The sequence below is a fragment of the Oncorhynchus nerka genome, linkage group LG22 (assembly GCF_034236695.1).
Source record: "Oncorhynchus nerka isolate Pitt River linkage group LG22, Oner_Uvic_2.0, whole genome shotgun sequence".
Taxonomy (NCBI): domain Eukaryota; kingdom Metazoa; phylum Chordata; class Actinopteri; order Salmoniformes; family Salmonidae; genus Oncorhynchus; species Oncorhynchus nerka.
In genome coordinates this window covers 62,224,209-62,243,923 of record NC_088417.1, presented here as the reverse complement: position 1 = coordinate 62,243,923, position 19,715 = coordinate 62,224,209, and the positions used below count along the sequence as shown (strand labels likewise).

General features: G+C 42.0%; 1 protein-coding gene across 2 annotated transcripts in view; it reads right to left on the bottom strand.

Moving 5' to 3' along the window:
* The window catches only part of ddx10 (DEAD (Asp-Glu-Ala-Asp) box polypeptide 10), a 63,212-nt gene that overhangs the window by 29,895 nt on the left and 13,602 nt on the right, over positions 1-19,715 (bottom strand). For both annotated transcript variants that reach the window (XM_029627497.1, XM_029627496.2), the window contains exons 11-13: positions 14,719-14,806; positions 13,192-13,280; positions 12,508-12,868 (exon numbers count right to left, since the gene is read on the bottom strand). In XM_029627497.1, the coding sequence (XP_029483357.1) occupies positions 12,508-12,868; positions 13,192-13,280; positions 14,719-14,806 (538 nt within the window). The remainder of the gene's footprint in view (positions 1-12,507; positions 12,869-13,191; positions 13,281-14,718; positions 14,807-19,715) is intronic.

The following is a 19,715-nucleotide window of genomic DNA, read 5'->3' as shown; positions in this document are numbered from 1 at the left end:
AGTGCATTCGGAAAGCATTCAGACACAGCCTTATTCTAAAACAGATTAAATTGTCCCCCCCCCTCAATCTACACACAATTGAATTTTCAGCAAATGTATAAAAAAATAAAAAAACTGAAATATTACATTAACATAAGTATTCAGACCCTTTACTCAGTACTTTGTTGAAGCACCTTTGACAGCGATTACAGACTCAAGTCTTCTTGAGCTTGGCACACCTGTATTTGGCGAGTTTCTCACATTGTCCTCTGCAGATCCTCTCAAGCTCTGTCAGGTTGAATGGTGGGCGTCGCTGCACAACTATTTTCAGGTCTCTCCAGAGATGATCGATCGGGTTCAAAGCCAGGCTCTGGCTGGGCTAATCAAGGACATTCAGAGACCTGTACCGAAGCCGCTCCTGTGTTGTCTTGGCTGTGTGCTTAGGGTCGTTGTCCTGTTGGAAGGTGAACCTTCGCCCCAGTCTGAGGTCTTGAGAGCTCTGGAGCAGGTTTTCATCAAGGATATCTGTACTTTGCTCCATTCATCTTTCCCTCGATCCTGACTAGTCTCCCAGTCCCTGCCGCTGAAAAACATCCCCACAGCATGATGCTGCCACCACCATGCTTCACCGTAGGGATTGTGAGAGGTTTTCTCCAGATGTGACGCTTGGCATTCAGGCCAAAGAGTTCAATCTTGGTTTCATCAGACCAGAGTCCTTTAGGTTCCTTTTGGCAAACTCCAAGCGGGCTGTCATGTGCCTTTTACTGAGGAGTGGCTTCCATCTGGCCACTCTGCCATAAAGGCCTGATTGATGGAGTGCTGCAAAGATGGGAGAACCTTCCAGAAGGACACACATCTCCACAGAGGAACTCTGGAGCTCTGTCAATGTGACCATCAGGTTCTTGGTCACCTCCCTGACCAAGGCACTTCTCCCCAGATTGCTCAGTTTGGCAGGGAGGCCAGCTCTAGGAGTAGTCTTGGTGGTGCCAAACTTCTTCCACTTAAGAATGATGGAGGCCACCGTGTTCTTGGGGACCTTCAATGCTGCAGAAACTTTAGATACCCTTCCCCAGATCTGTGCCTCTACATAATTCTGTCTCGCAGCTCTAAGGACAATTCCTTCAACCTCATAGCTTGGTTTTTGCTCCGACATGCAATGTCAACTGTGGGAACTTATATAGACAGGTGTGTGCCTTTCATAATCATGTCCAATCAATTGAATTTACCACAGGTGGACTCTAATCAAGTTGTAGAGACATCAAGGATGATCAATGGAAACAGGATGCACTGGAGCTCAATTTCGAGTCTCATAGCAAAGGGTCTGAATACTTATGTAAATATGTTTTTTAATCTTTAATAAATGTGCAAATATTTCTAAAAACCTGTTCTCACTGTTATGAGGTATTGTGTGTAGATTGATGAGAAAAAAAAACATTGAATCAATTTTAGAATAATGCTGTAACGTAACAAAATGTGGGGAAAGAATGCACTGTAGATAAATAATTATCCGTCAGTCGGGGTCTTAACTTCCTGTTGAGAGTTAGAATAGTAGACTACACAATGTGCCACATTTGATTGTGCATCGGCAGTTTCTCTCTTATGTCAGTCCCTGACAGTAGCTCAATTAACAATCAAATCATCTTTTTGCTGACATGGCTAAGTTATTCTAGCCTGACATGTCCGAATGTGCGCCCAGGGGCCCTGACCTCCAGGGGTCCCTAATTCAGGAACCCTTGTGATTTTGTTAGTCACTCTCAATCAGATATATTAACATGGCATTAATCATGGAAAATTGTGTAGAATTGCAGGATATTAACTTTATAACTAGTAAGTCTTGTTTGGTTACCAAGGCAACTACTGTCACTATTAAACTTGCTAGCTACTTCAGTGGATGTTGAAAACATTTCTACCTGCAAGTGTGTTAAATTATAGCCATGGTATAAAAGGGATAATTAACTCTGGGCTCTGGAAAATAATACAACTCAATATAAGGTCAGTGCCTCAACTCGTTCATTATCATTCAAGAAATTAACACAATTTCAATTGCTCCTTTAATTAGAATCTGGCCTAAATACAACCTGTAGGCTTTATAGTGCTCCAATGTATGCCCAGATTTAGATCTCTGGTTAAGCAGTTGACAAGGACACGAGGCATAACATAAACAAAGGGAATCTGATGAACATCTTTCAGTCCCAAATTGGCGTTTCGCGACAGTGATTATCCCCTAGGAATGATTCTGTGCGAACAAACGATGTTGTCGATGTAGTCAAAGCAGGAGGATAAATCAACTTTCCTTGACACATCCCAAACAATGTGCTCCATATCCAGAGCAATAGAGCACTTTGCCTAGGGTCTTAATCAAACAAGCCCTTGGAATATGACTTGACTAACCAGCACTAGACTCTGCTGAGCTGGCACTCAGAAGATAAATATTGCATGCCAGATTATTAAGAAACCATTTTTCACTTCAGAATGACCTAGGGCTACAAGGCGCTGCCTCAATGGCCGGCTTTCAGAATTTCTACCACACAGTTTATGTAGGCGTTCTCACTAAACCATATGTTGATGTATTTGGGGTCCAATTGGCAAGGTGGTGCATTTTATGGTTCAATAAATGAAATTCCTCCCTTGGGGACATTGATCGCCATCTTCAATTAGGAATAACTGATGTGAGCTTTTGTTAAAGAGAAAACGTGTTTAAAAAACATGTGGCGGTAAAAATTAAATAACAGCCCATTTGTTGGCTATTATGCTGGGATACTTTGTCATACCGAAAGACATTAGATTTCCCCCATCCAAATGAAGGAGAATTGTTCATTTTCTCAATAGAAATAGAATGAAAGAATTAATAGAACGGACGTCCCAACACAAGTCAATGACGCGATAATGGGTGGACTGGCAGCCAGAGTGTACGCATGCAAGGAATTAAAAGCAGAAACTGTACCCTTCAATCAGTTGAGTCAACTCAACTGACATTACAACAACAAATACATTCCACTGCATGAACCACATCAGTTAGCATCATTTGAATGAACATCCTACATTACCATGGCAATCCAGCATTAGTTGATAGAACATTCCAAATTAGCATGAAAATAATTTCATCACAATACCAGGCAGCCATGGCGAGTGTACCCATGAGTTTCCCAGTCAAATTGCCAGGGTTAGCGCTTCCAAGCCAGTTCTATTAATTATATTTCTATGACCTACACTATTCATCTATTGAAGGTTCTTTTTAGAGTCATCTCAGAAAAAAAGGACAGCAAACCATTACGTTTCTATAGTTTGTTCTGCTGACAAACCCAGAGTCTGCCATCAGAAGGTAGTGCCATCAATTTCAAGAGCCCTATTCAAAAGACACATCAAGTGTTCTGAACAAAATGAACTTCTTTGCACAACAACGAACACTAGCAGACTACTGGAGCAATGCAATAATGTGTGGCAGAGGAAAAGATGTTGTTTGGGGGGGGGTTCATTCATTCAGCCAACTACTGAATTAGACTTCAACATTCAACCTGTTGCAAAATTCAATTCGTAAACATAATGAGGTCAGCACATCATTAGCAGTACAAGACAACAACCCCCCCCGTCCACCGTCCCACCTCCCTTGTCAAAACCGAATCAGTAAATGTCACTCCCTCTCCATCCCCAGTTTCTATCTCCCCACTGAGAATCTAATTGGAAGGCGCCTGCGTTGGGATTCTCACCTCAGGACCTCACTTTCTAACCCTCCCAGTTTAATAAGCGTTTCCCACAGGAGGCAGAGTCTCGCCGCGATTCTGAATCAATTAAATATCATTGGGTGTGAAGTTATTGCACTGCATTTATGGAAAAATGATGGGCCCCGTCAAAAATAAATTCTTGAGGAAAAAAACTATTGAGGAGGAATCCAATACCAGCAGTTTGCACAAAGGCACATGGCTTTCTGTATGCATTTGAAAAGACTTAAGAAGATGTGGGGCCACATAGTCAATTCTTACCCCATCTATATTCCAGACATTTTTATCCCAATTTAAGAGCATGTCTTACCAATTTGCTTTGCTCTCCTCAACCTTTGGACTTCCCAGTGCATGCTGCTCTTATCTTAAATGTTAAAATGTTCTCAGGGTTAGGTAGCTGGCAGGTTGGCCTCTTGAATGGGAACGACAATGGAAATTTGCAATATGTGAGCTTAGCAGCTAGAGTCGGCAAGCTGTTTTCGCAGCGAAGGAACTCGCTAATCTAAAAAAGGTCCTACCTTTCAAAGTTGAACAAAATCTTAATAAATAAAAAAAATAATTAGCATGTTTGTACGTATTTAGCAATTTCATTAGGCAAGGACAAACAAACTTCAACAATGATTCAGGTGAAACCACAAGACTCCTAATGAAATGTGATGCTTAGACACACAGTATATCATAAGCAGAGGGTAAGTTAAATCTCAGAGGGGTGATTTATTGCTTGTTTCATCACTGGACAGTTGTGCGTTGAGGAGCATTCCTCTCACTGTCAGCCGAGGCTGCCCATTATGACATGAATGGCTGAGGGCAAATGAATCAACTAGTGTGAATCAGACGCTCATCAATCAATTAACCAAACAATCCTTCAATCAATGGGCCGGATCAAACACCACTGTCAACAGGGGGGAACGGGGACATCAAAACAACCTGAAAGGACTTAGCATTATGCAAATGGTTGGAGTCTCTATAGTCTGATCGTTTGAATTATTCCTTTTACCCATTAGTATACTTAAGTGTTGGTCCCATTTTTCATGATCTGAAATAAAAGATCCCAAAAATGTTCCACGCACACAAAAAGCTTATTTCTCTATTTTTTGTTTATGCACAAATTTCTTTACAACCCTGTTAGTGAGCATTAGTTTCTCTACCATAAGCCACGTCCAATGTCGTTTAGAAAATTTGGCAGTATGTCCAACCGGCCTCACAACCACGCCGGCCCAGGACCTCCACATCATTGCTTCTTCACCTGTGGGATCGTCTGGGGATGGGGGGGACTGAGGAGGATATCAGTCTTTATTAAATCCCTTTCGTGAGGAAAAAATAATTCTGATTGGCTGGGTCTGGCTCCCCGGTGGGTGGACATGGCTCCCAAGTGGGTAGGCCTAAGACCTCCCAAGCTCACCCTTGGCTGCGCCATCGCTTAGGGAATAATGACTACTTCAATTGACTGATTTCCATCTGTAACTCAGTAAAATCTTTGAAATTGTTGCGTTTATATTGTTTTTCAGTATTGATTTAAAAGTAACGGAGTAACGGAGAGGAAGACGGCATTGAACTAACACAACTGAGGTGCAACCTAATCTAACACTAGCATTCCTCTGAATAGAAACAGTTCCCTGTGGCTCAGTGTCAAACTATTTCATCACATTTGCCAAATTGACAGTCATAACTCTACAGCACTTACTCGGAAAACAAAACGCAGCATGCACCAACCAGCCTTAAGGCATCGAATGTTGCTAGTCAAGGTACACTACATGACCAAAAGTATGTGGATGCTCCCAAACACCTCATTCTAAAATCATGGGCATTAATATGGAGTTGGTCCCTCCTTTGCTGCCATAACAGCCTCCACTCTGGGAAGGCTTTCCACTACATTTTGAAACACTGCTGCTGGGACTTGATTCCATTCAGCCACGAGCATTAGTGAGGTCGGGCAATGATGTTGGGCGATTAGGCCCGGCTCGCATTCGGCATTCCAATTCATCCCAAAGGTGTTTGATGGGGTTGCGGTCAGGGCTCTGTACAGGCCAGTCAAACTCTTCCACATCGATCTCGACAAACTATTTCTGTATGGACCTTGTTTTGTGCATGGGGGCATTGTCATGCTGAAACAGGAAAGGGCCTAACCCAAACTGTTGGAAGCACGGAATCATCTAGAACATCATTCTATGGTGTACAGTTAAGATTTCCCTTCACTGGAACTAAGGAGCCTAGCCGGAACCATGAAAAACAGCCCCAGACCATAATTCCTCCTCCAACAAACTTTACAGTTGGCACTATGCATTCAGGCAGGTAGCGGTCTCCTGGCATCCACCAAACCCAGATTTGTCAGTTGGACTGCAAGATGGTGAAGCGTGATTCATCACTCAAGAGAACGTATTTCCATTGCTCCAAAGTCCAATGGCGGAGAGCTTTACACCACACCAGCCAACGCGTGGGATTGCAGATGGTGATCTTAGGCTTGTGTGTGGCTGCTGAGCCATGGAAACCCATTTCATGAAGATCCAGATGAACAGTTCTTGTGCTGGCATTGCTTCCAGAGGCAGTTTGGAACTTGGTAGTGAGTGTTGCAATCAATTTGACAAACTGAATTGTTGGAAAGGTGGCATCCTATGACGTCACTGAGCTTTGAAAGTCACTGAGCTTTGAAAGTCACTGAGCTTTTAAGTAAGGCCATTCTACTGCCAATGTTTGTCTCTGGAGATTGCATGGCTGTGTGCTCAAATGTAATACACCTGTCAGCAATGATAGCGGCTGAAATAAGGGTGTCCACATACTTTTGTATATATAGTGTATATAAAACTTCTATAGGCAGAATAAATTAAGCTATAGTGTCTGAAAAAACACCAATAGTCTTTGAAAAAGAGAAATTCTAGCATTCTCTATTATATCATAAGCTTTTAGCATACCATCTGTATGATAGGCCTTAATAACCTTAAGGGGATGTCCAACGGATTTGTTTTTGTCAGGAGACAGTTTCAACAGTCTCTTCAAAATGAGGGAGAGGGGACGAAAAGGATGCAATTAGGATAATGGAATTGCGGTGCTTTGCGTTCCCAATGAAAGGTGTCATTTGACACAGAGGACTGTCGGCAGGCTCCTGTCCTCTCCTGAGATTGTTATTGCGGGCTGCTCTCACGAATGCTTCAATCAATCTCATCCTAACAAAGCTGCATTTTAAAGGACATCTCCTGGGAATGAGGGATGTGTTATTATGAACGGCTAGCACCACCTCAAAGACAGAAACTGAAGATTAACGATGGCATTAACGGGAAGCCTTATTAACGTTTAGTGATTCCTAAAAAAAAAAAAATCATTACGTTATCCGATGATAGAACGGACAGAACGGACAAAAAAATAAACACTGATTGACCCTAATGTTTTTAGTTGGAGAATTTTACTTTTTATTTATTTATTATAATTTTTTACATCATTTGTATTTTCTTTATGTAAATGGGGTGTTATAGAAGGGACCTATTTCTCTTGTTTTTGAGAAACATACCATCAGCAATTCACTTCCTCATCCTCGTTGTGGAGAATGCGGGCTCTAACAAATCATGAACAAAGGCTCCAAAAACACCCAAATACGTCCTTTAAGAAGTAAAAATGTCTCAGTATAGTGATGCAGGTCTTTAGATATTATACAAATTAAATTCTGTGTATATCCTCAACGTTACAGTGCATTCAGAAAGTATTCGGGCCCCTTCACCTTTTCCACTTTGTTACGTTACAGCCTTTATTCAAAAATGGATACATTTTCTTTTCTCCCATCAATCTATACACAATACCCCATAATGAAAAAGGCAAAAACAGGTTCTTAGAAATGTTTGCAAATTTTTACACACACACACACACACACACCACACACCCTTTACTCAGTAATTTGTTGAGGCACCTTTGGTAGCGATTACAGCCTCAAGTCTTCTTGGGTATGACACTACAAGCTTGGCTCACCTGTATTTGGGGAGGTTCTCCCATTCTTACTTGCAGATTCTCTCAAGATCTGTCAGGTTGGATGGAGAGCGTCTCCTTCGTTGTCTTGGCTGTATGCTTAGGGTTGTTGTCCTGTTTGAAGGTGAACCTACGCTACAGTCCCTGCCGCTGAAAAACACCATGCTTCACCGTAGGGATGGTGCAGGTTTCCTCCAGATGTGACACTTGGCATTCAGGCCAAAGAGTTCAATCTTGGCTTCATCAGACAGGAGAATCTTGTTTCTCATGGTCCGAGAGTCTTTTAGGTGCCTTTTGGCAAACACCAAGTGGGCTGTCATGGGCCTTTTACTGAGGAGTGGCTTTCATCTGGCCACTCTACCATAAAGGCCTGATTGGTGGAATGTTGCAGAGATGGTTGTCCTTCTGGAAGGTTCTCCTATCGCCATAGAGGAACTCTGGAGCTCTGTCAGAGTGACCATCAGGTTCTTGGTCACCTCACTGACCAAGACCCTTCTCCCCCAATTTCTCAGTTTGAACAGGCCGGTCAGCTCTAGGAAGAGTCTTGCTGGTGCCAAACTTCTTCCATTTAAGAATGATGTAGGCCACGGTGTTCTTGGGGACCTTCAATGCCTCAGATTTGTTTTAATACCCTTCACCAGATCTGTGCCTCGAGAAAATCCTGTCTTGGAGCTCTACAGACAATTCCTTCGACCTCATGGCTTGATTTTTGCTCTGACATGCACTGTCAACTGTGGGATCTTATATAGACAGGTGTGTGCCTTTCCATACCATGTCCAATCAATTGAATTTACCACAGCTGGACCCCAATGAAGTTGTAGAAACATCTCAAGGATGATCAATGGAAACAGGATACACCGTAGCTCAATTTCGAGTCTCATAGCAAACGGTCTGAATTCTTATGTAAATAAAGAATGTTTTTTAGTTTTAATACATTTGCAAAAAATTCTAAAAACCTGTTTTCACTTCGTCATTATGGGGTATTGTTTTGTTTTTTTTTAATTAAAAAAATATTTTTTTATTTTTAGAATAAGGCTGTAACGTAACAAAATGTGGAAAAGGTGAAGGGGTCTGAATACTTTACGAATGTACTGTATATTCCATTTTGTTGCAGCTCGAGCAATACCTCTCCGTCCATTTTAGCAGCAGGCTACACGGAGAATGGAACAGCTGTATAGAGGAAACGGGTTGAGTTCAACAAAATGGAATATGTCGCGGATACATTTCGGAATGACAATTTCATGTGCACAACATCTAAGACCTGCACCACTATACTGAGAGTGTTTCTGAAGGACCTATTTGGGTGTTGTTGGAGCATGTGTTCATGTTTTTTCAGAACTGCCATAATGCGCAAAGAAGGTTGAGGAAGTGAATTGCTGGTTGGGGTAAGGCATAAATTAGTAGCGTATTAATATGCTCTATACCTTGTGCCAGAATATCGCAGACATTCGAGTCATTTACATTATTGATCTTTTAAAAGATGCACTATGTAGGAATCATTCCGTCATTTCCTGGTTGCTAAAATTCTAATTGTTCTCCTAATTTAATCTTGTGTGACGAAAAAAACTATAGTGTAAAGAATCATTGTACCATGTAAACCACTGTGAAATATCTTATCCAAACCAAAAATATAATATATTTTCAGCTGTTTGAAGCTGTAGAACAACACCGAAAGTAAAAGACGCAAAAACAAAACTTAAGACCTGGGAGCATAGAAATAGCACATATAGAACAGATCTACCGCTTCTTAGACTTGCTTTCAATGGTAAATGACAGATATGAAATATTTCCATGTGAATTTGGTCAGGTCGGCCAAAAAGCGTCATATTGCAGCTTTAAAACGTGTCAAGTGACAATGTCAATTCAACCAATAATTATTGAAACAGCTCTACCTGAAGGAGCTTCCCAACCCCACTAGGACAGGATCAGGCCAGAAGACAGTAGTGAGGGGTCTTTCTGTTTCACTGGGTACAATGACAATCTCAGAGGTAACAGAGCGGAAAAGACCCTGCCGGCCGGATTGAAAAGCTGGGGTGACAAGTCCAGACAGCGAGTCCAGACAGCGATCGTGACAGTGGGACAACTTAATTACTGTCACATGCTGGGGGTAAAGTATATGGTCTTTCTCTGAGTTTGTGTTAACTCTGAAAGTTTCCCAGTCTCTTCGATATTCATCAACTCTTACGTGGAACGTTAACTTATTCAGGTCAAGAAATCCCTATATTATAAACCATTAATTTCATATAAAATGGCACAAAAATAAATTTTTGACTGTTAATGATCTAACGTAAATGTGGCCATTTCACTCAATACACAGTGTGCAAAACATTAACACCTGCTCGTTCCATGATATAGGCTGACCAGGTGAATGATAAGCCCTTATTGATGTCACTTGTTAAATCTACTTCAAGCCCTGTAGATGAAGGGGAGAAGGTTTAAAGAAGGATTTTTAAGCCTAGAGACAATTGAGACATGGCTTGTGTGTGTGCCATTCAGAGGGTGAATGGGAAAGACAAAAGATTTAAGTGTCTTTGAACAGGGTTTGGTAGTAGGTGCCAGGCGCACCAGTTGTGTCAAGAACTGCAAGCCTGCTGGGTTTTTCACGCTCAACAGTTTCCCATGTGTATCAAGAATGGTCCACCACCCAAAGGACATCCAAGGCAACTTGACACAACTGTGGGAAGTATTTGAGTCAACACGGGCCAGCATTCCTGTAGAACACGTTCAACACCTTGTAGAGTCTATCCTCTGACAAACTGAGGCTGTTCTGAGGGCAAAGAGGGGGGCTGCAACTCAATATTAGGAAGGTGTTCATAATGTTTTGAAGGGCAAAAAAAATACAAATAAAGGATTCTCACCCCATTTAAAGACAGTGAATCATGTCGGACTAGAAGGAAAGCCAGCACTCCGCAGCCTCCCACACTCCAGCTGAAGGCACAGTAGATGTGACCCCGGCCACCTACAGCATATTCATAGCCCACTGCAGAGGGGTCAATGAAATAGCTAGCCTGGGCTGGCTAAACTCACCCTGACCTCTGTTCAAACACCTCTTCTCCAAACCGTTTCTACCCTACAGCGGTCTTTTTTTAAGGGAAAACTAGGATGTTTTATTTTCAACTTCACATGGGAGCTAGCCCAATTTGTTTGTCCCAAGGTGCACAGAAACTAAATATAAGACGAGAAAAAGCTTGGTAGGACCTATTTCGAATCAGTTGACACCAATTCCAGAGAAAGGAGCAGAAAGTTTACACTGAGTCACACTAGTTGTGTGCAGGGGTTTAAGAGTTGTAGCTGCCTAACTCCTCACTTAACAATAAAGACGAGTGCAACAGACAGCTTTGTCTCAGCCATTGAATTAGATTAGAAGCTCATAACCCAAACCAGCATAATTACTGTGATGAGGTCACCACTTCAGCATCTACATCCCATGTTAAGGAACGTACACGTAGGTGGGAACGGGGCGCAAACAGTGATTTAGAGGTTCTCTCTCCAGCAGAGAGGAACCATCTGCCCTAAATTAAATCTGACATCGATGAGTATCATCCACTGCCAGGTATGCGTGTAGTGATTGAGGCTCCTGGAACATGTTGTTCCCAACTTCTATAGAAACAAAGTGAACTCTACAGAAACACAGAGCAAAGCCAGGCTAAAGCGAAGGATTATATTTACATTTTTATAGTCTTTTTTTGCTCATCTTTATCAAGGGTGCCAGTAATTTCGGTCATGACTGTATATGAGACAAAGGCATTGCAAGTTGGCAACTCAGTAGAAAACAGATGGTTGGAGATGGAACTGAACCGCTTGTCCAACTGGAGACGACAAATGCATGTAAACAAAGTGCACCTAGGCTATGCATGTATATAGCCATCTGGGTTTCCACAAATTGGCCATTTTGGCAGTTTCCAGAACCATTTTCCTACCTGAAATTGGCCGTGACTGTAAACAGATGCTTGTTGTGCTTGACTGTAGAGACAAATATGTCTCTGTTGGCAGCGTGGCTCCTGACTGAGCTCCGACAGCTTTGATTGTGGTTGCTCACTTATTTGGGCATGCTAATTCTACCTTCTCCTGCTTGCATTGTTCACACACAGACACTGCTGCTTTTCCAAAATTAGGCAGAAAAGCACACACAGCAACACATCTAAGTCAAACAAAAGCCCAAATGGGTTGTTTAACATCTATGGAGGGTTTATATATACTATGCTGAACAACATGGAGTAATTGTATTTAGCAAAAAATGTTAAAGGCACAGTGCAGTCAAAAACATGATTTTCATGAGATCGAAGTGTGGATATATACAGTCTAAGTTGGAAAACTGTGAAATTGTGAAAATGATAATGCACTTTTAGTGTAAGTGCTGTTTGAAAAGAACATCTGAAATGTCACAGTATTCCAACTTAGAGTTTTTGCCTGACATCACCAGGCAGTAAATGAGTTAATAGATCAATAAGAGCTAGTTTTCAGTTTTCCCCTCCCTACTCAGACTACTCCTAGACAGTCCTAGCAATGGCCTTACTTGAGAAATTGCTCTTTGCTAAAAAGCTATATTTGATTTAATATTGAGATAAAAACTGCTGCATTGGACCTTTAAATAAGTAAATGCAACTTGCGTAATGCGTTAAGTGGACACCAGTGTTTCCTAATCATGGTCCTGGAAATCCAAGGGATTCATATTTTGTTTTTTGTGCCCAAGATCTACACACCTGATTCCACTAATCAAAAGGTTTGATGAGTTGATTAGTGGAATCAGGTGTGTACAGCCACGGCAAAAACCTGCACCCCTTTGGGTCCCCAGGTTCAGAATTAAGAGACACTGGTGTCCACAGAACTGGCACCACCACAGGCAGGAGCACCTCACCTCATCATCCTGGTCAACTTCCTCCAGACTGAAGACATCTTTTCTCTTCACTGTGAGCAGGTCCAAGTCCCTCATATCTTCATCCTCCTCGGTTTCATCCGCCCCGAAGATGAGACCCTTAGGACCAGGCTGTAACTTTTCCTCGTCCTCCTCCTCATCATCTTCCTCATCTGAGCTTTGGGATTCTTGAGCTTCGGACTTGAGCCCGTCTCCTCTGAGCTGAGCCTTGAAGCTCTTTAGTTCCTTCTCCTCCTCATGCGGGGCCACATCTCCCGGCCCGCCGCTCTGTCCAGGGTCTGCTCTCTGCTTCTGGACTTTGTTGAGAAAACGCACCCTTGGAGCAACAGCGAGGCCCAGAGAACTAGCAAAAGTACCAAAAGGGAAGAATGACATCAAGTTGGACTTTTACTGAAATGTTTGGTTCATCATGGTCTAAAAAGGCTAAAATAGCTGAGGGGATGACACAGCTTCTTCTAATGATGCCGCACACCATATTCTCTGTTAAGGCCTTGTGGATAATGATGTCCATGTCCCCTCACATGCACAACAAACAGGCATATTGTGGCCTGGTTGACATTTTTTCGGGATTGGGAAGCCCTAAACAACTGGAGCAGATCTAAGGAAAACGCTCCACCGCTAGGAGACAGATTAGTGGTCAAAATGGCCCATGTCCCTTCTACTCACGCTGCATACTCCTGGAGCTTGAGCTGGAACACATCAAAGACGTCTTTGTTTTTCATGAGGTAGACGGAGCGCAGGTAGGAGACGAAACACTGCACAGAGAGAAGGAGAGAGTGGTGGGGGGTGAGTGATATCGACAACTGCCATCTCCTTGAACAGCCAGCCGAGGGAGGCGATGAATCACATGGGATGGTGCAAGACGGTGATAAGGGACCCTCTTCAAGTGGGCTCTCTCCTCAGGAGAAATGTGTTGCCTGTTTCAAATTATTTGTTCTTTTTTTCCTCCTGTTTTTAGTGCTACATTGATATTGATTACAGCACTGCTGGGTTTGGAGCTGGCAAGAAATTAATATTGCGGTACTTGTGCACATACATTACAAACGTGAAATTATGATTAAACAATCTGTTGATGCATGAAATGGCAAAAAATCCTGTGGGTATAGTGGGTATAACAATTGCACCGTCTAGGCAACGAGGGTGTTAATGACAGAGCCAAAAACACACAAAAATAAACATATATAATTTCCATTTTCAATCACATTTTAGTTACTTAGTCAGAAGTGTAAATAATGCAGTATGTAAATGCAGTCCATTACAGGTTGGGCCTGTTGTCCAAAAATCTACCGGCCTAACAAAATTTCTACTGGCCCGGACATGGTGTCATTTTTAAATGCATTGGGGTCATCCAGGGCCTATAGGTTGGCATGCGCCCTCTCTATATTCAGCTATTAAGCTACTTTTGATTCCTATGATATGTAATTAAAAAACAAATAATTTAGAAATTAGCCTTTATTCTTTAGAATAGCATTTTATTAATTGCATTCATTTTTTGTTTGTAAATTATGTCATTTTAAGAAGGAAAAACAATCTCAAAATCAGACGCTGCGCCCCTTTAAGATAATTGTGTTCCAAAAGAGATATTGACCTGGCTACAGTAGGCTAGCCAAGACAAACGCTAGATGTCTTTTGTAGCTTTCTTTGTGCAGACTATCAACAGCAGCCAGCATATTTCTAGTATGTTCACTATTGAAGGTTTACTTCTGTAAATCGCTTTCCCTAGCTCAAAATACAATCAGCTCAGTGAGTGAGTAGCTTCTTTTTGCTCCTGACAGCTTGCGTGTGTGCTATGTGAAGGCATCAACTCATGTACTGCTCGAGTAGCTGCGACGCGTGGTGGTGCTTAAATGAAAGGCCAATCATATTGCTCAAATGTAAATACATTTCCGTGCGTAGTCTTCACAATGGTAGACTAAAACAGAGGAGGCAAACGTTGAACTGGAATGCAAAAACGCACACAGAAGTTGACAAGATCCACTGGCACGACATGTTTTTACTGTCCCCGGGCCAGTGGGCCATCGTTAATGTCGGACCCTGCATTATCATCCCGGTGACAACTCTGGATGTTATGGGTGTAAGCACTATGGCTGAAAATAACTCCTGTCCTGGAAAGCTAATGGCTTGACCCCTGATCAATCCCAATCCTGTAATGGTCTCGCCCCCCTGCCCTTACCCCCCTCCCAGGACACTGACCCTCTGTGCTCGCTCTTTCTGTTCCTTCTCCTGGGCCAGGAAAGCCTCCAGCTTCTGCTGCACGCTCGTCAGCTTCTCTGGGTTCACCCTGGCAACAAGAAAATACTTTGTGAATCCACAAATCACATTTGTAAAAATCTATTTAAAAAAGGTCACAGATGCATGGACACGCTCCTGGAAAATAATATTTTTTAAACCCCCCTCCCCAAACAGGTTATTAGTGGTCCGTAACAAAACTTTCCATTCATATCAAAAGGTCATATATTTGCACACGTGATGAGCCTGAAAGCAGTTGCCCTATCATCATTATCATATTGGACAAGAGATCATTTCAGCCCCCAAAAAACAGTCAAAGCTATTTAGGTCACAGCATGTCATATCTAGCATCATCTCCTTCGTTGAAAAAGCTAGTCCAGCTAAGTCCATTTGTAGCACTGTGATGGATGGACTTCTTCTCTGTCAAGGTCTAGTGGCCCTCTGTGGCAGGCAGCTTTGCGTGAGAGAAGGGGCACATCTAAAATGTACATTTTCCTCTCCATTGCCCACCTCAGTGTCACAGAGGCAACAGGAGACTGAAGGGGAATCATATAGTGGGGATGGCATGGAAATGAGCAACTGTCCACCCTAACTGTCCAATGACAACATAAACAACCAGTCAGGCTGAAATAAGGATGTTTTGTTTTGAGGTAAAAACCAGGGCTGCATTCCAATTCCCTACCCCTTAGCTCAAAGTGTGTACTTGCTCACTACACTTGTTCCCTCCCCTAATAGATTTAGAAGCCATTGGTTGAGTGTTAGCATAAACCAGAGTGAGTTCCCACCATATTTATTACACCAGTCCATCACTGAGGGAGAGTGAATGAGTGCCAACTCCGGGGAAAATTAAATCAACCCGTCTAGAGCATATTAGCTGTCAGGTCTTTTGGAAGTCAGGGAGAGTTCATAAAAAAGACACTCGTAGGTTAATTGGGGGGCACTCACTATTGTCCATCTTTCAGAGTACGGCTGCACAATGCACTTCCCTCTCCAGAATGCACTCTCTCCAGACAATTTGTGCACATTCATTGTTTCGTAACTTCATTGTGTAAATTGTTTGCGTTTGATTGTTAGTGTCTATCAATTCCCTATTACATATATCACCAGTAGTACATTTACTGTTAATTCCTATAAATTCTAATCTACAAATGTTTGTTTGGTTACGGTAATGTGTTAATGCGTTCAATATAATATTATTTCAGTCTTTTATCGTTCTCATTGTCGGAGTGGACAATGTCATGATACTTATTATGGCATTATTAAAGATATTGATATAGGTTTGACTACAGTGTCGACAATGGAGTAGTCAATGCTGTTTTCTTTGTAGCTAAGACCAAGTTTAACACCTGCTTAATTCTTTAATGGGTGCCTGACTTTGTATAAAAGTGGTGGTTCACACACTGTTGGGGGGGTCTGGAGATCCAGTTTTTCTGACTAGAATACTAATCTACCGCCTTCCCTCAAAGTCCCACCCACAGTGATTGATTGACGTCTGAAATCCTACCAACGCTTTGACACAAACATCCTGCCCCCTCCACAGTGATTGATTGACAGGTCAAACTGTTAAAGGGATGGTTCACCCAAATTACAAAATGACGCTGGTTTCCTTACCTAACTGTCCACAGCAGCTGAGACAATTAAATACATAATTTGAAGAAACAGAATTTTAATTATTGAAAATGCATGAATTCAAAGGTCATGACTTTCTACTCAATACCACAACTCAGTACCAATCTGGGAGGTAAAGTCAGTCAAGTCCTCAATAATTTAGCTTTGTCTTTTGGATGGCATCAGGGCATAATAATGTACTAGAGGCCACCAAAATAGAGCTCGTTCGTCAACAGACAAACAAAATTCTCGAACCCCTCAGCCCGGAACTCCCTCGCTGGCTACTTTTCTATTTGGCTGGTGGAAAACACTGCTATAGGGCTAGGTTACAGGTAACCTACAGAAGGCTTGGTTTGTAATAATATGAAACAGAAACCAAGCAATTTTTACAGGAAAATAAGTTCTAAATACAAGGTTTACCAGCATCATCTCATCTCTCGATGATGAGCATATGGACATGTAGCCTAAACTGACATTTTTTAGATGGCTAAAATAATGTAGGTCTAACTTCGGGTTGACCCCCCATTTAGTTTACTAAATGTTTGGTTGATAGGCTGTTGGTTATTCATAAACGGCTACTGCTTTGGACCCAACACTGCTTGTGAGAGTATTTCTTAGGCCTACAGTAATGTGTGAAGATAACGTGTCTTGGGTATAAATGTTAAATGTTGAGTCAAGAAGGAGTGTGGCTTAGATGCACAAGTCACGCGTTTCAGGAATGCGTTCTCTCGCGCCAATATGAGCGCATTCAGTAGTAAATATATCATTAATTCCCATCATTTCTAATCTACAATGTTTCTTTGGTTATGCTTACTTATGTTAATGCATTACATGTATTATTATAGTTGTTCTCATTGTCGGAGTGGACACGTTGTTCACAGAGCTCACAACCTGTGTTACACTTGTGAGAAAAGGTCTCGAATCTCATGATCAGAGATCTTTCGGTTCCTTTTGGCAGGTGACCAAAAGGTCACTGACAGAGCTTCAGAATTCCTCTGTGGGGATGGGAGTACCTTCCAGACGGACAACCATCTCTGCAGCACACCAGACAGAAGCCACTCCTCAGTAAAAGGCACGACAGACCCGCTTGAGGTTGGCCAAAAGGAAATTAAAGGACTCTCAGACCATGAGAAACAAGATTATGATGAAACCAAGATTGAACTCAAAACATCTCTGGAGACCTGAAAATAGCTGTGCAACGACGCTCCATATCCAACCTGACAGAGCTTGAGAGGATCTTGCAGAGAAGTATGGGAGAAACTCCCCAAATACAGCTGTGCTCAGCTTGTAGCGTCATACCCAAGACAAGGCTGTAATCACTTCCAAAGGTGTGTCAATAAAGTACTGAGTAAAGGGTCTGAATACTCTCTTTCGTCTCTCTGTGATTCATGCATGTCCATCCATTTGCAAGAGGCTGAATTAATCTTACTGGAGAATCAGAGCGAACAAATCAGCGCCCTTCTGTCCCAGTATGCATATAACGTATCTGGTGCTGTATGGTCAGAAAGAGTATGACATTGTTGCCATCCATAGCATTGAATACAAGGGAAGCCAGCAAGCATTTAGCCCGGCTTGATAATTGAAAGAAAATAATAGCCAATCAGCTTTGCGCTAAACTGAGCGAGCTCAGCTATGAATGGTCCTGGCTCACAAACAACAACAAAAAAGTCCAGGGAAGCCAGTTTGGATTTGGCTTCAGACCAATTACATCACAAGCCAAACGTCATTATTGACAGAAAAAAACAAATTGTTGCGTCTCGTGTTGTCCTCCAGTGGCTAGAATCATCCCTTTCATAAATTAGCCATGGATGGAGATAGGGATTTGGACTTGAGGTTTTACTTCATTCTCCGTACTGGCCAAAGATTATAACAGCAATTCTAATACAAATATAAATTCATACATTGTACCCCTGGCCTGAGAGGATTGAAGTTCAATATGTAGCGTGATAATGTTAACTAGCTGTTCTGGTGTATTGTTGCCCCTGAAAGGAAGTTAAACTAGAGAAAGTATTTTAGACAGATAGACTAGGACAACAAAAACTAAAAGCGTGTACTGTATGACAGTCAGAAACCGTTTGGGCTTCCGAATGGTGCAGCGATCTAAGGCACCATGGTTCAATTCCAGGCTGTATCACGGCTGGCTGTGATCGGGAGTCCCATAGGGCAGCGCATAATAGGCCCAGCGTCGTTTGGCCGGGGTAGGCAGTCTTTGTAAATAAGAATTTGTTCTCAACTTTATTTAACCAGGTAGGCTAGTTGAGAACAAGTTCTCATTTACAACTGCGACCTAGCCAAGATAAAGCAAAGCAGTTCGAACACATACAACAGCACAAAGTTACACATGGAATAAACAAAAATGCAGTCAATAATACAGTAGAAAAAGTATATCTAGAGTGTGTGCAAATGAGGTAAGGGAGATAAGGCAATAAATAGGCCATGGTGGCGAGGTAATAACGATATAGCAAGTAAACACTGGAGAGATTGATGTCAGAAGATGAATGTGCAAGTAGAGATACTGTGGTGCAAAGGAGCTAAATAAATAAATACAGTATGGGGATGAGGTAGTTTGGTAGGGTATTTATAGATGGGCTATGTACAGGTGCAATGATCTGTGAGCTGCTCTGACAGCTCACAACTGACTTGCCTAAGTTAAATAAAAGGTTGAATAAAAAATCTATTAAAACAGGGGAGGATGGCACTGGCGTTTCTCTACAAGTAGGGTGAGTCCACATGTTTTTTTCTACTACAGAAATCAGTACCATGGACAGCCACATCAGATTTAGCTTACGTTGATTGGACTAAATCGTTTTTGGCATATTTTAGTTGTCACTGTATTAGACTAAGCATAGCTGTTTAGATGATGTTGAAATGGTGCTGGAATAGTGGAGGCAGCTCCTGTTTTCTATGTGACCTGCAGTAACTCTCCGTGGTTTGAAATCAATAGTTGTTTAGTTGTCTAAAAAAAATGTCAGAAACATTACCTTGCTTGACCATGCTGTAGGTCTTGTAACTGTTTGTTACATGCAATATGATTTGTGGACTCCCACGGACAGATGTTGCTCTCCGGTTTTGTGATGAAACAAAGGTGTGGTTGAATATATTATTTTCTCGGCCTTAGCATATACAGTGCGGAGAACAAGTATTTGATACACTGCCGATTTTGCAGGTTTTCCTACTTACAAAGCATGTACGGTCTGTAATTTTTATCATAGGTACACTTCAACTGTGAGAGACGGAACCTAAAACTCATATTAGAGGCGAAACCCTGAGGAAAATCAAAACAGGAAGTGGCTTCTATTTTGAAAACTCCATGTTCCATAGCCTCCCTTTGCTGGATTTAAATGGATATGAAC